Genomic DNA, 14,774 nt, shown 5'->3' on the forward strand with positions numbered 1-14,774 from the left:
TTGTTTTTATTTGCTTTGTGTTTATATCTGTTCTATGTCATTTATATGGATGTTTCATTCTCTCTATATTTCACAGCCAAATACTTTTGGATGTGTGGTTCTTGTGTTCCAATTGCTGCTAAATTGCTTTATTTCCTTCAGGGCTTTGATTAGTATATGACAGATTAAAAATAATAAACATTAATGAAAAAAAAATTCATTTACATTAGTCCTAGAAAAGCATGAGCAAATGTATTTTACATAAATTACATTTTTATCACAAAAAACGATGGACACTTCCATTGTTAAATTTGATCTAGCAAAGAGTATTTTCAAAAACTAATCATATATTTCATTTATATTGTTGGGAAATGAGTTAAAGACAATATATATAAGGTGCATGTTGAATTTAGTTCTGTATTTTTTTTTAAACCCTGAAATATGTCCCGGGTCAATTTGACCCGAACACTACCAACGGGTGCGAAATGTGAACATAACACAAGGGTTAAAGTAGTTTGATGGATGTTATGTGTAGTTGCAGATGACAGCATAATACATCTCGGAAAAGGATCTATATCGCGAGAACACGATGCAGCCGTTATTGTCATTTTGTTGCTCTGTCAATAAAGTTCCATGACAAAAAAGTACGTTACCATAGTGACATGTAAACTGTCAAACGTTTTTTCTTTTTAAATGAATTATAGTTGTTGGTTTTGAAGGATAAAATACTGATCTCCAAGAGTGAGAGGAACTGCGGGAACTGAAGTAAGTGACTGTTACACTTCGTGTTAGCTAGCATCATGCTACATGGTGACCACTGTATTAGCCTCACTGTGCCTCTGTCTCCTAGTCGATGTTTCCTTACTTATTGATTACATTACTGTACGTTACATGGTTTTTAATACAAATGAATAACTCTTGGAAAGTATTTTGGTATATTTTTCATTTTAAAGAGCAACTGAAACACCGAAATAACTTTAGTTTTGAGATAAACCATCTTGTAATATGTTCATGTTTGGACACTTTGGTACTGTATAACAGCATTTACAATCCCTAACATATATTGTCTTTATCTTAATTCCCAACAATATAGGCAACAGTTATAAAATAATGTGCTTTGTCACAATAACAATGGAAATGTCATTCATGTTTTTTGTGATTAAGTAATGCTTTATGATGAAACAAATCCCCGTCCACTATTATAAATGACCTGGGTTGCATACTCATCCAGCAAAATAGAAACGAAAGAGTGTGTGTGTGCGTGTGTGTGTGTGTGTGTGTGTGTGTGTGTGTGTGTGTGTGTGTGTGTGTGGGTGTGTGTGTGTGTGTGTGTGTGTGTGTGTGTGTGTGTGTGATCCTACCCAAAACATCTCATTAACCCAACACCACACAAGGCTTAAAGAGACAAAAGGGTGTACCAAACTTACCTTTTTATTATTAACCGTAAATATCTTATCTATCTTTGTCAGCTGAGATGACACAGTGTAAACATTCTCTGTTAAATAGCCTACATTCAAATGATTATTTAAGTACAGAAAGTATCAGCAATCAAAATGAGAAGTACAAAATGACCCTTTTTATAATTAAGTATCACTAGATTATCATTTTCAAGCACTAATATGCTCAACTCAGTTGATAAACCTTGGGATAATTTTTAATTATTTATATACTGCCTGGTAGTTTAATATATTTAACAGTTTATAAGTTGATTTGAAGGATATTTTGTATTAAAAAACGGAATCTTCAAAGTAACTAAAGCTGTCAGATGAATAAACTAAAGTTAAAAGTGCTTCCAAAATGTATTGCAGTAGCGTACACATCCAGAGTAGCAGAACATGTAATTCAACATTGTGAAGAACAAGAACCTCAGAATAGTACTTAAGTACAGAACTTGACTAAATGCAACTAGTGAATGTCCGGCACTTGTACGGCTCTGTCTCTCCAGTCCCCACAGGATGTCTTTATCCAGGATTCAGAGTCTGAGGCTGGCAGCTGTAGTGGAGGACTGTGCAGACCAGCTGGAGATCCTGGGACACACCCTGACGGTGCAGATCAGGAAAGAGAGAGGAGATTCAGCCAGTCAGGTGAACCACTGTGTTTATCACCTGTTCCTGTTGAGAGGAACCAGAGGAACATCAAGCAGCTGCTCTGATCGGATGATGATGATGATGTTTTATGGTGTGTGTGTGTGTGTGTGTGTGTGTGTGTGTGTGTGTGTGTGTGTGTGTGTGTGTGTGTGTGTGTGTGTGTGTGTGTTTAGGAGAAAGCCAGGCTGACCAAGCTTAGGAGAGATTGGTGAGTAGTATACATTATGTTGCACCGAACAAATGTATTTTATTGGAAAACATAATTTACTTAATTTACAGTTAAATTGCAATATCTTAGACACATACAAAGTTATGTCTGTGCATTGAATACATGTTTTAAAGAAAAGAAAAGCTAAATACCGATTTTTGTTACAGAATAAAAATCGTACATTTTCTGAGTATTTTTGTCTTCGTGTTCTTCTCTGCAGTCAGTCCATCACGCAGCAGGTTTCTTTGCTGCACGTGGACCTGGAGGAGAAGCAGTGCATTACTTCTCTCGTGCAGCTGGGGGAGGAAGAGGAGCAGAAGAAGAGGGATGACCAAATGAGAAGGTCCGATAATACATTATGCTGCACTATTAGTAATAAAAATAACATCTTTTCTTTTGATATGATGGAGTGGAGATCTGTTTGGTATCAGTAATGTGAGTGTGTCTTCACCCAGAGAGGCAAAGAAAGAGCTGGAGCAAAGAAATCAAGCTCTGCGAATACAACATGAGGAGACGCAAGAGAAAAAGGAGAAACTGAAGGTGAGAAAGGGAAGAGAAATAAAACTGTCTGCATGATTATTTGAGAACAAACTCATATGTTAGTCAGCAAGAAGGTGAATAATCCAACATGTCCAATACCTTTCCCTCAGGACTTGTCCAAGCAGGCCAGAGATCTGCAGCACAAAATGGAGGATCTGTCAGTAAAGATGGCCCACAGGAAGAAGCTTGAGGAGAAAAACCTCGAGCTGCAGCTCCAGCAGACACAGAGGGAGGGCAGCCAGGCCGAGAAGCTGCTGGAGCACGAGCAGGAGGTGGGTCCAACAGTCCATACATCTTAGTCCTGTTAGTCCCACCTCCCTAACCAAGCCCACTGAGGGAGGTGTTCTCCAATTTGGTCTGCCATACTAAATGAGAGGACACGCACCTCTCACATCATGGTATAAAATAATTAGTGTTGGTGCATCTTTCTCAGTTACACGTCTACACTAAGACTCTACTTTACTCTGACCTCCCTACATGAAAAAATTAAACATTTACTTTAATTAAATGTATTTTGTCAACAGATACCACATCATTGTAATAGGTTAGTTGAAAGGAATAATATTAAGTTGAACCAATCATTTTTTATTTAAACTTAATATTATTTCTTTCAGGTAACCGAATACAATTATACAGTATGTCATTTGATTCATAAGTAAAGTAATTTAAGTCGACCTTTCAGTTTTTTCAGTGTACCTTGAATTCTTAAAAAACACTCAGTTGAATTAGTAAATAAAAAATAAAAATAAAATAAATGAATTAGTAAAATCTGAATATTTAACTTTTATCGCCAAACTTTGATCGTGTAATGAGTTACAATGAGGTTTCATAATCTAATAAATTAATGGGATTTTTGTTGCAAAAACTAAGATAAATGTAAGTGTGTGTGCCTCCATACCGTTGTTGTGTCAATGCATATTATATTGATTCATAACAATCAGTTTTTGTTACAGAACTATTTTTTCTTAAATGTACAATTATTTATTATTATACAGAATATGTTCTGCCAATTATTTTGCCTAGACTTCTGCTTTCAAAGGTGATTGTTTACGATACTACTAGAACCAACAATAACTGAATGCAGGGACAGTTATGTTATATTGTAATGTATAGATATATTGATATAATCTTAAAGTTACCACCGGCCCTTTGAGGGTAACCATAATGCTGATGTGGCCTGCGATGTGACACCCCTGCTTTACAGTGACTGAAGAATCCACAAACGCAATATTCTTGATGAATCTTTGGAAATAAACGTTATTATATAAAACAGAGTCGTAGAGTTGTGCAAGCGTGCTACCTGTCTGTGTGTGTCCAGAGTTCTTAAGTAGTAAAGTTTTAGCCATTGGCTTTGGCCCCTGGTAGACCACCACACACTCAACAAAACTAAGACTAAGACTTATGTACTTGGTACAATTATTATTATTACTGGCTGCCTTCTTAGTTGGACAATGTAATACTCTAAGAAGAATCTGTAAGTGCAATATATAATTGTACTTCTGTTTTCCAGCTTTTACCACATGTATTCAACATAACACACTTTCAACCCTAAATCTCTTTGATAAATACTGCTGCTGCTTCTACTTTTCTACCAGAACTTGTACTTTATATTGCGAGTGTGCATGCCCTTTATCTAATAGTGTTTTATTCTTATCTCTATCTTTACTGTTGCTGTAACAATGTATATTTCCCATAGGAGCATAGGACTAGAAAAACGAGACTCGGGTTAAACCGAACAAGTTGTGGGGGAGTTTGTAAACGGATGTGTAATCAAGAAATGTCTTACATTTTGGGATTTGATGTCTTCAAGAATCCAAGGTAATACAGTGTTTGTAAATTGACCTAAACATGTAATTTTAAAGTATTCCTTTAAATATTGTTATCTCCTCCCTCAGCTGCTGCAGAGACAGATAAAGGAGGAGACGAGAGTTCACGAGGAGTCGGAGACATTCCTGCAACGTCGAAATGAGGTTTGTACAGAAACATTACTATTTACAACAGACTGCATTTATTTTTTCCCATTGTTATTTAATTGTTGCTTTTCTCTGTCATAAGCTTAAGTGTCGTGAGCATTGGCTTTATGGATGCCTGCATGTTAAACACTACAAGGCAACCAGTTGACAGTGCTCAAAGAGTGAAAAGAAATACATTTTCCAAACTTAACCGCAATGTCTCTTTCCAGAAATAAAGAACTTGTTACTATCAAATTAACATCACGGCACAAATCTTCTTAGCTGGCTAATGTTAAACACAGCCATGCACCACAGGCATCTCCTCCATGAATAGATGAATGCTTCCTTCTGTGCAGTGATACGGTTGGTGTATGTAGGTCAGGAAGAACGAAAATGGTTCCCAAATGTAATCCCTACGGCCAATATTTCCAGAAATGGGCAACTATTGGATTACGAATGTACTTTTAAACAAATGTTTTGTATTAGAAAATAATAATTGAATACATATACTGCATCAGGCACCCAGTATAAGGCCGGTGCAGAGTGAAGAGCTCCTCATTAAGTTAGAAATCAAACAAAAAGCAAGAAGTCCATCAGGCGCTGTGGCAGGGCTGAGGGAACATTCATGCAAAAGCAGTCCAAATGTCAGAGTCGTCTACATTTGCAGAAGTAAAGGGGTGATCAATAAGGTGTTTCACTGGGGAGGGTGAACCACATTGACTATACAAAGCCATTGTAAGCCTGATGTTGGTCATCTCCGGAGATCACCACAGGCCTTCATTTTTGTCATTTAGAGAATAATGCTCGTCCTTGCATCAAACTCTGTTCGTAGAATGAACTTCTTTCTTTGAACCGGTAAAACGCGTTGGAGAAGAAGACCTGTCTGTTTACTGTCCCAGAATTCAACTTGTTTTGTTCTTTTTCACCAACACAACTCTCAACCAAAGAGATACACTGATACAAATCACTTTAGGTAGGAGGAAGGATTGTTTGGTGTGAACTGCCCCTTTAGGTTGCTTTTTAAGTTGTTAGTCATCACACCATTACATCATCTTCTTGTTAGTGCTCCTATCCTTCAAACTGCTGTTCCTGCAGGAGGTGCAGCAGTTGCAGGAGCAGTGGCAGCAGAGTACGAAGCAGAGGCTCCAAGAGAAGGAGCAGCGGCTCAACACTGAGAGCTGCAACATAACTGTGAACTTGGACAGATTGATGGAGATGAAGAGGATGGTGAGCAGCCCTGAACATGACACAGCAAACAGCTGCTGATTCTAAACAGGGGTCACTGTGAGTCCAACATGAATGAGATGCTGAATGTGTTCAGTACAGGGGGATGGAGCAGGTGGTGATGGAGGACAGGGAGGAGCAGGAGAAGCTGCGTCAAGAGCAGGCTAAGGCCAGAGGTGTTACCAAGGTAACAGCATCCATCTGAACTATGATCCATACTATACCGTGTACCCTAGTGGATACTTCACTCTGTGTCATTACGGATAAACAAAATAGGTAAATCAATGTTTTAGTCCTGACTAAAGATAGGAAAAGTGTATTACACAATAATACATTTTCAAAATCATAAATAAACTCCCTTATCTTTGGGTTAACCTGTCCTAACTTTCAATTTGACTCTACTTTCTTTAATTTTTGGACGTAATAGCTGCTTCCTTTTCGTTTCACGTATCAGTAAACACATTTTATTTTTGATTGCTGGATATAAAGAACTCGTCTACAATCTTTCTTTCTTCTTTTGACCACCTGAATTGGCGCTGTTTTAAGTTTCATCTTTGATTATGTGACTGCTGTTTGTATTTTTGACCTCTACATGCTTTAATGTTTAAAAAGGTCTTTATTTTTCTGCTCAGTTGTGATTGGTCAACAACTTAGCTATATCCTGCCCCTCAGCATATTACATACAATGTGTTGGAGCTAAGGAAGTTTCTTATTTGGCCCCTGACCCTGGGCTGTGACCTTTGACCCTGCAGGTGCAGGCGTGGTGGAGAGGCTGCATGGTCCGCCGGTGCCTCGGTAGCTTCAAAAAGGAGGAAGACAAGAAAGGCAAGAAGAAAAAGAAAGAAGGGAAGAAGAAGAAGAAGAAATGAGTGTTCTCCGACCCCAGTTTGAGACATTGGGAAATCATTTATTGAATTCCAAAACAATAAAAAAAATCATCTCTGTATCTTTTTTGAACTTTTTTTTCTTAAATAGTAAAACATTTTTTTCATCATTTCAAACATTTATTTTGTAACAATATCCAACAACAAATAAAATAGCAACTTCTTTTTTTTTTTAAATAGTACAAAATTGTTTTCATCATTTCAAACATTCAATATGTAACAATATCCAACAACAAATAAAATAGCAACTTATCGTATACATTATTTCAGAAGAAAAATGAAAGTAATACACTGTGTGACGCTAACATGGAGTATATCTGCACATTATCATATATTAACATATCAAAAGACAAATAGGAGCACCTTGATTCAAAGTCTTCTATTTCCACATTTGATGTACAGAAAATCAAAATGACTTCTGGAAACAAAAACGACTAAGTAGTCTACTGATAATGACCATGGGCCATACATATCAACATCAGTCAATGTCTTTATCATGACATGATAGGGATTACAGTGAAATCACACAATGCTGTATACTACAGCCAGTTGTCTTTCCTTAGTCAGCATATTAGACACACAAACATCAGATGGTCATAAAGAGATCAATCATACAAAAGTCACAAAATGTTGAGCTGCTCATAACTTTATGAACAGATATTTGCCTACTAACATTTCTTTAAGTTGTTTTTTAAACAGAAATGCTAAATATTCCTGGGGTCTATGTTCTTTAAGGTTAAATGTTTTAATTTGTATTTAATAACAACCAGTTTGAATATGGGTAAAAGCAGTTAACGGCTCTAGGTTTGATCTCACACTGAGTTGAAGTTCTAATCCTATAGTGAAGATGACAGGTTTGCTGGAGTGTGTAGTGTGTGTGTGTGTGTGTGTGTGTGTGTGTGTGTGTGTGTGTGTGTGTGTGTGTGTGTGTGTGTGTGTGTGTGTGTGTGTGTGTGTGTGTGTGTGTGTGGGGCCAAAGCTTCACTCTTGTGGCTCTTCTGTTTCAGCGGAGGGCTCGGCCTGCATGTAGTTGTTGTCTCCGATGATGACGCAGTTGAGATTGGACCTTTGGATGTTGATGTTCAGAGGCTCAGCGGCTGGAAGGGGAGGACAGAGAGGGGGAGGGGTCTGCTCTGCCCCCTGTTGTCCACGGCTGCAGCTGCACCTCTGATCTGTAACACAAGAACAAATCAGATATTAAGTACTGTTTGAGTGCTTCAATACTACAAGAACTACAACATCTACCTTTTCATTTAAGGCCTTGAACAATAGCAATATGATTCCAGCTGAGATTAAAACATGCACATGCTTTTTTCTAGGGTGCAAAATTGATATTGAGCAACCAATTTTGTCAACATTAACTTGGAAATGAAATCAAATATTTAACTTGTACTGGTAAATGTGCTGTTATGTGTGTACCTGAACATTTTAAATAACTCATTCTAACATAAATCATCTCTTCTCTTTTTGATATTAATGTATTTGTATGCATGGTTCTTGTTTAACAAAGACATAATAACACATAGCATAGTATGCATTTCAGCTCAGTGCTTTAAATTCCTAGACATTCATTTGAAAGGTTTTTCTGTTACCCACCGTGCATTTGGAGCCCAGCGTGCCGCATCAGAGGCTGACTATCAGCCACCATGGATTGGTAGGTGCCGTTCCCGATCACGCAGTCCATCAAGGTGGAGTTGCTGATGTTCACAATCAAAATAGTAGACGGCGGATTCAGGCGTGACTCTGTATATGAGTGGGCAAGGGAGAGAAAGGGGGAAAAGGAAGAGAGTATGAGAACGGGAAGTTGTTTTTCCAGAGTGATGAAACTGCACAAATGCGTCACTATCGCACTTATAGTTCCTGTATATACAGTATAGGAAACGTTTATTTTGCTGACAGTTAATAGATAGATAGATATATCGATAGATACTTTATTGATCCCACTTTAGGAAATTATTTCATCGCAGAAACAGAAGTGTGTTCAGACATTAAAATACAAATACTTAAAACAAATAAAATAGGAGAAGACTGATCAATGTGGCATGATTCTAAAGCTGTGCTAAAAGGCCATCATGGAAATTAAAGGGGCCCTGTTTTTCAGGTTTCATATTTGTATTTTGAGCCTCTATTGTGACATGTCTCCATGCTTTAATGTTCAAAAAGCTATTTTTTCACCCTCTGTCTGAAACAAAAGCCCAGTCGGCTCTGATTGTTTAGCTGTTGTGATTGGTCAACCGACAGGCCACTAAGCCAATGGCATACTATTTGTTGGAGTGCTAACCGATAGAAGCTGCCTTATGTAGTGATGTCACTATGTCACGGAAGTAAACAAAGGACTTAAAACCAGCTATTTCAGGCAGGGGGCGAAGTGTGTGGGAGAGAAACTTCCTCTGGTGTGGGATTTTAGCCTTTGCTGACCATTTACATGCACTTAAACCCATACAACACACGCCTCTTTAAAAATAGGAAAGAAATTCTAAGATGTTGAACAGAGAGAATTGAGTAATAAATAAAGACCCTGACTGTTTCATTGGAAAATAAGGAAACAAACATTCAAAGTATTCACCCTGTGTAGTTTTATCCTCTGTAGGTTGATGATATGCACCTTTAAAGACAGGAAAAATACAGACTGTAACAAGTCACATCTTAAGTCTGGATCATGACATAATGTGGACAGTATGCATTTTAAGAACTTTTTTTTACCTGTGCAGCATGGGACTTTCTCACACATTGGGGTGTCAGATGTGCAGCAGAACATCTCGCAGGCTCTTCCGCAGCTCTTCTGTGCCACCCTCTGCACCGACTGGAAGACTTTCTGCATGTTTGAGGCTTTACAAGTGCCCCCCTAAAAGAGAAAAGCAGACAGAAATCCCCTTAGCTTCGAAATCACACAAAACAACAACATGTCATTTCAGATAAATACATCTGGATGATGTGATTGAAAGGGCATTTTGCAGAAAACAACACCTCAGACAACCTGCTGCCCAGCTCTGTTTATCTAGGTCACATGTAGTTTCAGAGTCTGGGGAGTTTTTCCTGTCACTGCAACTTACAATATACGGAAATGGTGAAGGTGATATGAGCCAGTGGCGGCGCTAGGGAGTAGCTACTACTTGGGCTCAAGCCCCGGATGTTTTCTGAAAATCCCCGAATGTTTCACATTATTAATATTCAGTACCGAAGTCCAACAGAGAGGCAGCAGCTGCTTGACAGTAGCCTGCGTACTGCGTAGCCTTCCCTGCCCTGGAGAAAAAGTGATCCTTCGTTAGCATGAAGAGTCTGGGCCCATCTCAGGTCGATTAAATGGAATCCATAGAGGTTTCTCAATACTCAAATTTCCCCTCCTCGACTCCTATCCTCGATACTTAGTCCCGCCCACAGGAGATGCGAGCGGAGGACTGAGGAGGGGAAGCAGCAGGCGGTTAGAGAAATGATAACTCCTCTCCTCTGAGCGGTCGTTTTAAAGAGACGTCCATTAATGATGACAGGAGGCACAGCAGCCCTCTGTCTGATGGACAGATGTGTTCATGACGACTTATATATTTACTTTGATTCATTGACAGTGTGGTATAATGAGACAATAACAGGCTACAGATGCGGACACACACACACACACACACACACACACACACACACACACACACACACACACACACACACACACACACACACACATATATATTTATATAAATATAGGCCTATACAATTTCAGAATCAAACAAGTATGAGAGCACTCTCATAATAACGTAACACAATCAGAGACTGGATATATCCCCCCCTCTCTCTGGTCGCTGAAATGGGGAATTGAAATTACGGGCCAAAAGTTGTATTTACAAGTAGGCTATTAAAAGTAAGCAGAGGACACCAAACCAACTGAGACCCGTCTGTCCGCTGTACGCACTGTACAACACACACACCTACACACTGTACAACACACACACCTACACACTGTACAACACGCACCTACACACTACCACGCACACACCTACACACTGTAGGCTACCACACACACTTACAGCTCCTAAAGCACAATCAGGCTACAGCCGTTGTGTATTTTATTATGTGAAGCACTAAATGGTCTTAGAAAAATATCGACTCTTTGTTTGTAGATATCTACTAAAGCAAATAAAGAGAGTAGGCCTGTTATACTGAGTGATATATATTATACACAGAGCCGGCCCGACCCATTAAGCGACATAAGCGGCCGCTTAGGGCCCCACAGCTCCTAGCAACAAAAAAAATGTAATTATTTATTTATTTATTTCAAAAATAAATAAATCTCAGTACACCGTCGCCGTGATAAGTATGTTTAATGAATTGTGTTAATATGCCTAGATTGCCTACTCTCAAAGTCATGTATTATATTATTGAGTCAATAATATAATACATTAACCGTGCTTTACCTGAACCTCATCATGACACAAGAGAGGACGGCAGGATTGTAATTTCCCGTGTTCAGTGAATGCAACAGAGGCAAGGCACCAGACCAACCAGAGAGTTGCATGGAAATAAACATCTGTCTTATTGGCTGACAGGTACCTATCCTGTGAGCTGTGAGAATAAGTGAGAAATGAATTTAACTTCTGTTAGACAGCTATCATACTGAATACATATTTACTGTGAATGTATGCAAAAATGTATGGCATAGCCTATCTGTCTAACAGAAGTTAAATCCATTTCTCACTTATTCTGACAATTTACTTAACCCCAAATAAAAGAACCCAATGAAAAGAGTTGTTAAATAATAGTGAAGTCACGTTGTAATAACAATAACTCATCCCTCTCGAGTTTTCTTTTTGAGCTTTGCCAAAAGCCACTGTGTCAAGTGTCCTTCTTGGTTTGCCTACGGAGTTGTCCAATATGGCGGACCATCTCGCACATGCCACATGTTCTTATTATACATCCATGGCACATGCGCACTGCAGATCGGGCAGAGCTGCAGATCGGGTAGTGGCCCTGGGCCCTTCTCTTATTTTTCCTTTCCTCGCTCCTCGGTCTCACCGGAAGTTGATTTGTCTGAGCCATCTTGAGTACCGTCCCATGGCTCTTATTTCTGCCGGAGGACCGAGGATCGAGGAGCGATAATGGAGGAGCGATAACCGAGGAACCATCAGACCAGCGCCATATAGACTGTCTATGGCTGCTTCTCAGGTCGATTAAATGAAATCCTTGCTTCCCTCACTTGCGTCGTTTCCCTGCGTTTAGTCCCTCCCACCAGGGAAGCATGGAGGGACGCAAGGAAACCACGAGAAGCAGGGAAATGAGTTTTAAGAGCAATGGGACGTCCTTTCCTCCGGAGCGTCACGTGAAGCGACGTCCGTTTGTGATGACGCTGCACAGCTGATCGTCTGACAGCAGCTCTGTCCCCGTTATTTCCACAAACACCCCCGCCTCAGTTAGTACACATTTACTGACACAAACATTTGTATCATCTGTTGTAGACCCCAATAAATAAAAATAAAAATAAGAACTAATTCTCAAAAAAGATAAACGCCATTCTTAAAATTTATAAACGAACAATAGTTTGATTAATATTAATATTGATTAGAGTACACAATAGAAATAAAATAATTGAGAGACGAAAAAGAGATATGTTATCTATTAAAACCCAGTTAGATTAACATTCATTGGATTGCACACTTTGTTTGTTTGTTTGGATATGTAGTAAATTAACATTTCAATAGCACTTAATGACTGACTGAATGGAAATGACAATAAATGAAAATGTAAAACGAAAAAAGCGATCATGAAAATGTTTCCAAAAAATGAATTAAATGATTTTTGACCACTTTGTTGTTCAGATATATCACATATTTGCAACTAAATGATACATGAATTGAAACAAAACACGGTATAAACTGAGGAGTGACTCCCGTGAGGTTCATGTATTTTCTTCACTCTGCTCTCATGTCAAGAAGCATCAGATCAGTGCATGCACTGCCTCGTCCAATCAGTGAGCGATACACAGTAAGGGGGCGGGGTGAGTATCTGAGGATTTCATCGGAGGATGGTCTGGTGGTTCCTCGGTTATCGCTCCTCCATCATCGCTCCTCGCTCCTCGATCCTCGGTCCTCCGGCAGAAATAAGAGCCATGGGACGGTACTCAAGATGGCGCAGGCAAATCAACTTCCGGTGAGACCGAGGACCGAGGAGCGAGGAAATTAAAATCGTCGACCTGAGAAGCAGCCTTATGGCGCTGCATCAGACCATCCTCCGATGAAATCCTCAGATACTCGCCCCGCCCCCTTACTGTGTATCGCTCACTGATTGGACGATGCAGTGCATGCACTGATCTCATGCTTCTTGACATGAGAGCAGTTTCCCAGCGGAGTGAAGAAAACACATGAAACTCACGGGACTCACTCCTCAGTTTATACCGTGTTTTGTTTCAATGAATGTTAATCTAACTGGGTTTTGATAGATAACATATCTCTTTTTCTTCTCTCAATTATTTGTATTTTATAATCAATATTAATCAAACTATTGTTCGTTTATACATTTAAAGAATGGCGTTTTGAGAATGAGTTCTTATTTTTATTTAATGTATTTGGGTCTACAACAGATGATACAAATGTTTGTGTCAGTAAATGTGTACTAACCTTTATATATACAGTCTATGGTAGGCTACTAACAGAGGCGGGGTGTTTGTGAAAACAACGGGGACAGAGCTGCTGTCAGACGAACAGCTGTGCGGCGTCATCACAAACGGACGTCGCTTCACGTGACGCTCCGGAGGAAAGGACGTCCCATTGCTCTTAAAACTAATTTCCCTGCTTCTCGTGGTTTCACACACACACACACACACACACACACACACACACACACACACACACACACACACACACACACACACACACACACACACACACACACACACACACACACACACACAATTGTATGCATAGAGAAGCTGTTTGATCCTGTTTTCCCTTGATCTGTACCCTTTGTAGTGTATACATAAAACATTATAAACATTTTAGATCTTCCAGAAATGTATAAACATTTTACATTTTCTCGCACTGTCCCCCTCGCAACTGCACGCCGGAGGAGGGACTAAACAGAGACATAACCTCAGTGTAGTAACAGTGTAGTGCAGAACTACAAATATCTACCAGCAAAATGGCCAAAAGATATTCTGCTCAGAGCCTTGGAGCTAATAATGGATGAGAGTGAGTGGAATGCATTAGAGGAACACGGTGAAGTGGGACAGGAAGACATTTCTGAAGATGAGGATAATCTGGAGGTAAACTCAGAATTTGACAGCAAATTGGAAGATGAACTTGACTCAGAGCCAGCTGCTGGAAGACCCCCACAGCCAGCCGCAAGAAGACCCCCACAGTCAGCTTCTGGAAGACCCCCACAGCCAGCTGTGAGGTCTGTGGACCCTCAAAGGACTCCAAGACACAGACTAAATGCAGCAACTGCAACAAGTACATCTGTGCTATACACACGAAGAAGTTCTGTACATCATGTGTTTCCTAAACGGACCTGCCCATTGACTCACATGATGTTCTGCAGCGTCACTTCATCAATATAGTTTTCGGATATACTGTATTTTATGAATAGTGACTGTTAATTGTTTTTATTTGCTTTGTGTTTATATCTGTTCTATGTCATTTATATGGATGTTTCATTCTCTCTATATTTCACAGCCAAATACTTTTGGATGTGTGGTTCTTGTGTTCCAATTGCTGCTAAATTGCTTTATTTCCTTCAGGGCTTTGATTATTGTATGACAGATTAAAAATAATAAACATTAATGAAAAAAAAATTCATTTACATTAGTCCTAGAAAAGCATGAGCAAATGTATTTTACATAAATTACATTTTTATCACAAAAAACGATGGACACTTCCATTGTTAAATTTGATCTAGCAAAGAGTATTTTCAAAAACTAATC

At 39.2% G+C, this 14,774-nt stretch overlaps 1 protein-coding gene across 1 annotated transcript; it reads left to right on the forward strand.

Moving 5' to 3' along the window:
* The first annotated feature begins 681 nt into the window (after positions 1-681).
* On the forward strand, positions 682-7,237 carry LOC117553966 (dynein regulatory complex protein 9-like). The gene is made up of 10 exons (XM_034228129.1): positions 682-744; positions 1,925-2,063; positions 2,240-2,274; positions 2,495-2,617; positions 2,730-2,814; positions 2,925-3,086; positions 4,710-4,784; positions 5,862-5,993; positions 6,088-6,177; positions 6,743-7,237. The coding sequence occupies exons 2-10, from the start codon at positions 1,935-1,937 to the stop codon at positions 6,857-6,859; spliced, it is 948 nt and encodes a 315-aa protein (XP_034084020.1). The 5' UTR covers positions 682-744; positions 1,925-1,934; the 3' UTR covers positions 6,860-7,237.
* The last annotated feature ends 7,537 nt before the right edge of the window (positions 7,238-14,774 follow it).

This window comes from Gymnodraco acuticeps, unplaced genomic scaffold (genome assembly GCF_902827175.1).
Source record: "Gymnodraco acuticeps unplaced genomic scaffold, fGymAcu1.1, whole genome shotgun sequence".
NCBI classification, from domain to species: domain Eukaryota; kingdom Metazoa; phylum Chordata; class Actinopteri; order Perciformes; family Bathydraconidae; genus Gymnodraco; species Gymnodraco acuticeps.